The sequence below is a fragment of the Corythoichthys intestinalis genome, chromosome 15 (genome assembly GCF_030265065.1).
Source record: "Corythoichthys intestinalis isolate RoL2023-P3 chromosome 15, ASM3026506v1, whole genome shotgun sequence".
Lineage (NCBI taxonomy): Eukaryota > Metazoa > Chordata > Actinopteri > Syngnathiformes > Syngnathidae > Corythoichthys > Corythoichthys intestinalis.
This window is the reverse complement of record NC_080409.1, coordinates 19,170,048-19,179,519: the sequence shown is the minus strand read 5'-3', so window position 1 is coordinate 19,179,519 and position 9,472 is coordinate 19,170,048. Positions and strand designations below refer to the sequence as shown.

The 9,472-nt window shown below is 37.2% G+C and overlaps 1 protein-coding gene across 2 annotated transcripts; it reads right to left on the bottom strand.

The window, feature by feature from the left end:
* Positions 1-5,373: 5,373 nt before the first annotated feature.
* nkx2.4a (NK2 homeobox 4a) lies at positions 5,374-8,067 on the bottom strand. 2 transcript variants are annotated; one of them, XM_057859748.1, is made up of 2 exons: positions 7,603-8,067; positions 5,374-6,623 (listed from the first exon to the last, which is right to left on the bottom strand). In XM_057859748.1, the coding sequence occupies exons 1-2, from the start codon at positions 7,970-7,972 to the stop codon at positions 5,941-5,943; spliced, it is 1,053 nt and encodes a 350-aa protein (XP_057715731.1). In that variant the 5' UTR covers positions 7,973-8,067; the 3' UTR covers positions 5,374-5,940. The 2 variants fall into 2 exon arrangements, with proteins under 2 accessions (XP_057715731.1, XP_057715732.1); XM_057859749.1 differs by having other exon boundaries at positions 5,374-6,596.
* Positions 8,068-9,472: the final 1,405 nt, after the last annotated feature.

Here is a 9,472-nt window from a genome sequence, read left to right as displayed (position 1 = left end):
CGAGGAGGGATTATTGGCATTATAGCGAGTCAGGAGAGAATGTGACATGGTTTTCTAATAAGGGATGCTTCCCCGACCCAACCGCGCATCCCACACTCACTCATACATGCTGTCTTGAAAGAATTCTTTCATCCTTGGAGTACAGACAGTAGTCAGTGGTTCGTCCAAAATCTTTACAATTGGTGTGAGTGTGACAAAATTGGTTCACTGTAAGAATTGTAAGGATGAGGTGTACAACATTTACTTGCTTTCTCTTTCCAGACATGCAAGACTCGAACAAATCCGTAAGAAACATTTTTAATACATGAAAGATTGTCTCTTCCCGAAAAAACACATCACTTAAAACTTTCCAATATTGTGACTTCTCTTGTATGCAAAAGATCCGCCCGTTGCTAATATAACCCATAACACCCACCCTTCACAACATTAGTTACACATGCACAATGTAATATAAAACAAGTGTGATCGTCACCTCCCCCCAAAATACTGTACATGAAAATCCTGATAAAATAATCAGCTCACATATTGAATATTATCATATTGTGTTTCTTTCATTTTAATGCTGTGTTATGAAAAATAGATGATCAGTTAATCAATTAGTTGTTTAGATATTGTTTTTATTAAATTCAGATGGCAGAAAATTATGTGAGAGGAGTAGGTTTTGCGACTAATAAATGCCTTGTGAATCAACAACAACAAAAATTGAGTGTTGGAAAAGAGGCTCAATCAAAAGTACGCCTCACTTAAAGCGAAAACAAGTAGTCACAGCTTACTGCGTCATTTATGTCAACAAGATTCAAAAAACAGTGCTAAAACCATGTAGAAATATTGACACTAATGTCACCGGAGTTTACCCACTCTAGTCACTTTCTAGAGGTTGTTTAATTAGGTAGGTGGTTGGAATAATCTCTCCCGGAATTGTTTGAACTCCTGTACTCAGCAGGGCAGCATCATAGCGGAGCTCTGTGTGGATGTCTACTGTTACAAACAAATCAAAACAAAAAAAGATGGAATTTATTGTAAAATACTGGCAGCTGTGGTTGCCATAATTATACAGTTAAAAAATGGAAAAACCTTCGAACTTTCATTTTCAAATGAAAAACAAACTACTGGAAAAAAGAAATATATCAATGTTTTATTCATATACTGCACACTAACATATAGCTGTTGTTTTACATCAAACAACCTCTGGCATACGTCATATTTTCTAAATAGAAGACAAAAAAAATATTTCTCAGGTTTTAGTTGAGGCATAATTTGTTCATTTTTAGACATTTTAGACACTTTACACTTTAGACACTATAGATATCTTTGATTTGATAAGAATTCTACATGGCTCTATTGGCATCGGTGTAACCAATCTGATGTTTGAGATGTCACATTGCTTGTTTCTGCCATTGTGGCAGTTGCTGACGACTACTTGTTTAAATACTTTATTACTACTACTACTACTACTACTACTACTACTACTACTACTACTTAGCATGTTTGACAGTTAAGCAAATCAGTGTCCAAATACTGACTGGAGAGAACAGACAATGTGAAAAGTTGTGACATGAATTCACACCCATTGAGACTATGTCAATTACAGTATAAAATGTAACAATATCAGTTTTTTATTGCCATGATTATATTAAAAAAAATCTTCAAAAATCTATCGTAAAATGTACTATTATCAAAGCTCCATTCTGTATTTTAAGGTTTTCCCATTTATTTTACTGTAAGAGTTTTAGCAACTTTAGCTGCCTTTGTTGTGTTGTAAATTATTTTCTTACACTGTAGCCCTGAGGTGGCATTATGTTAGTGTGATTCAAAGTTTTCTAAGACGTGCACTCAATAAATCAATCAAAACACATCCACTTGTAGTCTTGTATTACATACATACATACATACATACATACATACATACATACATACATACATACATACATACATACATATAGCAGAAAACACAGACAAGGCTGAAAAAGCAGTTTCTGGTTTTGCAACCCTCTTTAAAATAAACTGCTGTATTTTAAGCCAAAAGAGCTGTTGTGTTTGATAGAACAATATGTCTATATATGCTGCCATTGCAGATTCATGGTGCAATAAGCTATTTTTTATTTGTCCGTTTTATCCTGGAAACCCCTGTTTACAGTCATCGCGCAACCGCTTTTGTTTCAGCCTAGCCATAAAAAGAAGGTAAGTAATCGTATTCATTACCGGTATTCGAAATATCTGTCATTTTTAGCTTAGAATCATTAATTGATATCTTATGTTTAGTTAAAAAAAAAAACGACTTTAAAAAATTGTTCACTCGCATATTTTAAACTTTTAAACAAATTACGTCACAGTGAAAAAATTGGCGTCTGTAAAAAAGTCACGGATATATACCTCATAACTATCCCTTAATTGTATTTTTTTCGTTACTGTCGCTTTTTCCCCAATATTTTAGATGATAAATAATCGATCCAAACAAAGAAACACTGAAAATTAACGTTTAAAAGGGTAAATATATGAAAATGAAAATCTCGACTACTCCTTGATGTCTGCGATTTCTGCATCGCGACCCTTGTTATATTACCATGTTTCACCCATAAAATCCCCCAAAAATCCAGCTGTGGCCATTCACAGCTGTGTTTTGACACTTATTTATACATGCTACATGGAGGTTTTGGATCGAAAAGATGTAAGTACACGATAATATCTTGTTAAAACCATGACGTCTTTAATTATGCTCTCGTGTGCTCTCACCTCCACTTAGGGTTTTAATGTTTAAATGTTTTGTTTTTTTTTTAAATGCCATCCAGTTCAAAAATTTTCTTCCGCCAGAAAATTGAGATTTTAAGCTTTCCAATGATATATCACATGCATATTGGACAATTTTGAAATTTAGCCAAATTGGGGGTGTCAAAGCAGAACTTCAAGTCACCTGAGTTTTTTCCACCATATAAATACACACACACAGACAGGGACAGACAAACACACATACACACATTCATACTGGACTGTTCAGTACATAAACCACTATAATTTTCATTGAAAAGTTCTTAAACCAGTCTAATCATCATTTTGATGATGAATCATTAACAGGTAATCACCAATTAATTCAACACATTTCTTATCATGAAACATGATCATGGAAAAATGGAGTCAACTGAATGAAAATCGTTTGAGGTAAAGATGGTCCCAGTATTTCTATCTCTTCATGGATTTAGACCAATAACATAAAACATTTTTCTTCACATACGAAACACAGAGTGCACAACAAAAAGAATATGAAGAAGGAGGTATGTTGTTAGGTAAACTATAGAGCCAATAACATTAAGTCCTATCCAATTAGCGCTCACTAGGTTGCTAGGTCGCCACGGTCAATTGAGGAACACATCAATAGGACTTGAAAAGGTTCCTCTGTGATCAGACCTTCTGACATATTAAGTAGAATAAAGGGAAGGAAGGGAGTTGGGAGGGGGCCCTTGGGGAGGAGTGGGGGCTTGCAGGGCTGTAGAAATGGCATGCACATTATGTAGTGCAAGCTGCAATTACCTGACTAGAATAGACAGAAAAATCCTTTGCATGTGTGGAAAAATTACTATCCTTGTCTAATCAGCCTCTATAATAACCTAAATGTGGCATTTAAGGCATGAAGGTATAGTCTATCTGTCCTTTATGGAAATATCTGCTCCCTGCAATAGAGGCAATTTTATGAAACGTATCATTCGATGAATGTTCATAAATGTGTGTGTTAGTGTGTAAGTGACACTGTCACCCCCAAACTTTCCAGACCGTAATGATGATTCCATCAGCAATTACAGTACCCGGTCAGACTCATATTTCCTTACAAAAAGAGGTCCAACCCACAATAATGTGAAAGAAGCAACAGACACAATAGGCAGTGATTACCAAGCATAGCCTATTAGAGCGCCATAACTATGGCTATTGAAAAGAGAAAAGAATGGCTTCACCTCCACTTTCATTTCATGTGGTCCACCATCAAAAGCTTTTGTTGACAGCTCATTCATGCCCTCAATTTTGGAACAAAATCTATCCGAAACGTCTTGTAGCATCAAAGTGCATCCAGGAATGCATTTCTCGTTGTTTAATGCCTTTATCCAACTCCCTTCAGACAGACTTGTTGCGCCCAATTTCAAATGTCAGGTGCATATTGGCTCTGATCGCCCTTGGAGTGTAGGGATGATGGCACATATACATACAGCTGCCAGGTATGTGAAGGGCTCAGGAAATGGAGGCTCTCCAAGGTCTCCATTGAGACACACTGATAGCCATCATCATTATCGCAGGGTGTCATCACTGAAAGGGCTCCACAAGTCATTTTCAAACATGTTTGAATGACCACAGGAAAAATGTTGGATGTTATTATCAGCTGTTACTTTTGGAGGACATGCCAACACCAGTGATGAGCTTAAACACTTTGGAGATGCTTTTCACAAATCATTTATCTTTAAAATAGATTGATTGCATACTTGTGTGTTCACGTGCATGTATGTGAGGGTTGCTGTTCAATAAATCTGATAAATTTATTGCTTTTGTCTTATTATCAAGCTAAATATAATATGGTACTAATAATAACATGAAATGCATCAAATCTGTGTTATTCATATGAATATGGAAATGTAATATATAATCTTGAATTTCCAGAATTATTTCAGAATTTCAGACGTGAAACATCAAACACCTGAAAAAGACCAAATGGTACAAGCAACAATTTACATATACTATCAGTTCAGCATATGCGGCCTCGTTTTTACCTAATTTCAGAATTTGCATTCCAAAGTATTTTTTCTACATTTGTATCTATATAATTTACACACTTCAAATAAATAATAAAAAAATAATATTCAAGAATAATCACTTTTCTATTTCTATTTAACATATGTTCAACACACTATTTTAAAAATAATTAAGATCTATGAATTTAGTTATAACATTATAATAATAATTGCCCATGCAATCTTGCACTCGTAATCAAAGTGTCTAATTTTAGGAAAAGACAGCCTGTTAAAGTAGGATAAGGATTAGTAAATCAAAAAGGACTGGATATTATTAGAGGACGTAAATGTTATATGTATTCATGGGGTATGCAGGAGTCTCCGTAACCCCCCCCCACCCCATAGTTAATGGTTGTTAATGACTTTTTAAGATGGTCGGTTCCGGTCTTGGATTTATTGCAGGCATCCAGTATAAAAGACAGTCCTCCAAAATGTCATCTGAACAATACTGGCTCCCTCATCGACCTTGCTTTCCTTCTCAATTTGGTCACAGTCTCAGCATAATGAAAATGCACTTCAAAACAGATTCCTTAAAAAAAAAAAAAAAAAATTAAAAAAAAAAAAAAAGAATGAACAAAAAACTTCCTCAGAAATAGCTCTCACACTTCAAGTTATTTATTCTTATTGTTTACTTGTATTGAAACATGTACAGCAGCTCCATTTGATCGTTTTAACTTACAAAAGAATAAAGAAAACATAAAAGTGGACGCAAATAACGATTATTATACAGTTAAACGTATTCTTGTTAGCCAAATATACAAGTCCCTATTTCATTTCAGATGTCTAATTGAATACATTAGTTTACAATATCCATATGACAAAATTCCTGGTTGGTGACTTCAACTCCTTATCGTTTTTTTTCTTTTTTTCTTTTCTCTTCAAACATAGACTAGAATTAAAACATCGTGAGGGAGGTCCAAAAAATTACAAAAGGGGTCCAAAGCGTCTTGATTGCTTTTCAAGGGTCAGCCATATGTGTAATGTTCAAAAATAGACTCCCTTCACGAGAGATGTCAAGAAAATGTGCCCTGATCAGCTGGCCTGTACTGCCCCGAGGCCCTCACTTTTTGTCTTATTTTTTTCGGACCATGTTCTTTATTTTATGTCTATCTGCATGTGTGAAATGGGCTCATCCTCCGCAGGTTGATAGAAAAGGAAACTGCAGCGTGTCCTACCACGTTCTGCCGTAGAGGAGGTTCGAGCTGACCATATTACTGGTGTAATCTACAGCAGAAGTGTCTATTTGGGCCATGCTGAGCTGGCTGTGCAGCGATGGGGGGCTGGGCGACATCTCCTCAAGGTCCAAATCATTTACCTGCTGCTGGTTTTGGTGCTGACCCAGCACCACTGCGGCCCCGTTCTGTTGTTGGTTCTGTTGGCTCTGCTGCACGGTTTGCTGGTTCGGCGTCGACGTGTTGGATGCGTTTTGACAGGGTTTGCCGTCCTTTACAAGAACCGGCACGGCTACGCGCCTCGGGGACTGGGCCTGCTGTTGGCACATGCTCCCGTCCTGTTGCTGTTGTTGTTGCTGCTGCTGCTGTTGCAGCTGCTGCGCCGCCTTGTCCTTGGCCTGCCGCTTCATCTTGTACCGGTGGTTCTGGAACCAGATCTTCACCTGAGTCGGCGTCAGGTGAATCATGCTGGCCAGGTGTTCCCTCTCCGGCGCTGACAGGTACTTCTGCTGCTTGAACCTCCGCTCCAGCTCGTAGACCTGAGCCTGGGAGAAGAGGACCCGCCGCTTCCTCCTGGGCGCAGCGTGGAGGGCCGGCATGGACTTTGAGGCGTCCGCCATCCCCGCGAGACCCCCCATGCCCGCCATGTTCATACCTGTGGAAGGTCCCATGAATCTAGAAACTTAAACATATACATACAACAGGCATACATATATGTGTGCGTTCAATCAACACAAGAGCACATCACCGTTTTTTCTTAAGCTTGTGTTAAAACCTGCGCATTGTATTAAAAATTTAAAATAAATAAATAAATAGTAAAGTCGATTTTCTTTATGATAACAAAATAACAAACTTTTAATAAAGTACATTATTTAGGACTTTGATTTATTTGTTGCGAGTTTATAAGTTATCTCTGATTGTAGTTTAAATCGATCTTTAACACGAACCCTATCCTAAAAAATATTCACTTCTAATTTTATTAGACAAGGATAATTATTTTCATTTTTTTCTTCAATATTTTCCCCCCCATTTTTTTCATTTTTGGGTTTAATCAAGTTTGAAGTATACTGGTTGAGTAACAAAATATACCAGCGCTCCTATTTCATGATAGTGCGTGTGATTTACACGCCGTCAATATTAAAAAGTAAAAACGGGCCATAAAGCTTAATCGCCAATACAATAATTACCGTATAAAGAAAAAAAAAAACGCGACTCTTCTTGTATTTATGCATTATTTAAAAAAACAAAAAAAAAACAAAACTGAAATTAAAATAAAATAACTAACTAAAAAAAACCAAAAAAAAAAAAACAAGACGAATTCGACCATTGTATGTTCGGCGTTTATAATGATATATATTTTAAAATAGATGATTGGATTATTAAAAACAATGGAAACCATAAAAATACACTAATAATAATAATAATAATAATAATAATAAAAGTAATAATAATAGAGGGCGATTTGCAATAAGGAGCATTAATGTTATCCCTGTATGCTATATGCTCGATTCAGTTTAAATACGTTAGATCCACTTGTGTGTTTTATTAATTCATAAAGTAAACTAAGCGTGCGTTATGCTTTTTTTTTTTTCATCTCGAAGAGTATGTACAGGTCGAATAAAAAAAGATGTGGCAAGCAAGTCCTGCAACAGCGCACTTACTGGTGGAGTATCTTGGATCAGGGTTGGTGCTGTACCAGCCTGTTGCTGCAGCACTATTCCTCATGCTTTCCTGGTAGGACGGCAGCTCTCCCATGTTGCCAATGCTCCCATTACAATATCCCCCCATGGCGCCGTGGGAGAACTGGGACACGGAGTGCGGCATGTGGTAGGTGGCAGCCACGCCGCCGTTGTGGCCCATGGAGTGTTGCTGCATGCCGCTCTGAGACACCTGAGGCTGCCGGTAGGCTCCCAGTGGAGAGGTTAGGTTCCCTGCGCCGTCCATGGCACTAAACTTCTTGTAGGTCTCCTCGATTGGACTCAAAATATCTGTCACTGAAAAAGGCGTTGTGTGCTTTGGGCTCAACGACATGATTCAGAAAGCAGGTAGATTTTTTTGTGTTGGAGCAGATCAAGCGTGTTGTTGTATCGGCTCTCTCCTTGTTGGGTGTCTACGTAAGAGAGGGCTTGGAGTGCGCCTGAGATCCTATTGATCGCCTTGGAGAAGGAGGCGAGCCCAGGGCGCTCTTAGCCCGGGTTTATTGGAGCCAGGAGCCAGGTTTATGACAAACACCGGGGGGCGGAGCCACGTGCCTTAAGCAGCAAACAATAGTCATTGACATTTTGCGCAAATAATTCATGAAAACAAACTTTCATTTACACCGACAAGTATACTGGACGCAGAAAAGAAACACTATGTAGGTTTTATTTGGTCAGAGATGGAGAATGGCACACATTCATCATCAGCTGTTTTTGCAACAAACTTTGAGAGCACTTTGGAGCAATGCTGGAGCAGTCCACAGAAACATCAAAGTGGCAGATGAAGCAGAATAATATGCCTATATGGTTAAACTGCATTTTCAGGTCCATATAACCAAAAATGACCATGGCAATATAATCTATATTCCACTATTGGCTATGCAACGTTAGGTACACCTGCTCAAAAGCAGAAGCTGAAATGGCAAAAAGGATAATGATCTGTTTTAAAATGTGTTTTACTTTGCTGTGGTGTAACTTTGTATTATATTTGTTTCTGTTTGTTTGTTTGTTTGTTTTCCCGTAATAAATAAGAATTTAGTGGACTTTTATTATGTATTATTATTTCTGTGCACTTAAAATTTTCAGTATAGACAAAATGTCATCGTTCAAGAAACAATTATAAATTAAAATTAACATCACCCTTTTTTCAGGGATGACCCACAAACTGGCACACAGGTCATGAAATGGATCAAATCATTGTTAGTCCAATAATAATAATAATAATAATAATAATAATAATAATAATAATAAATAAATAAATAATTAAACTAAACTAAAAAAAAAGATAGAAAAAAGCAAACCAAAATTGGAACACCTAACAGGCTATACAGAAATAAGAATAATGAATATCTCTCTATCATGGATGTAAACTATTTCGTTACATATAGTGCATGTCTGTAATTCATTTCAACAGACTCTTCCCCGTATGTGGTAAAAACATAATAAAAATATTGGGAACGTTCTAAGATTAAACAAATGTTGTATTTTACTATACATTGTCCATTAATATCTTTATAACCCCACCTCCCCATAAAGCTCTTGAATTAAATCACTGCGCAAAATAATAGACAGTACCTTGAGTTGCATTATAACGATGCTTTGCAACTCCAATGGGCTTGTTAATGCAATTTGGAGACATTCTAATCCTTCAACCCTTAAGCCTGGCCAGCATGCGTTGATGACACTTTGTTGCAGTCTTGACCTGACATTGTAATCTCTCAGCAAACTGACTGGCGCCAGGGGAGGAATCGGAACAAGGAGACCCACAACATACAGCAGGAGATGCATGGGGCGGTCACAACACATGGAGAAGCAATACTGCTAATTAAATAGA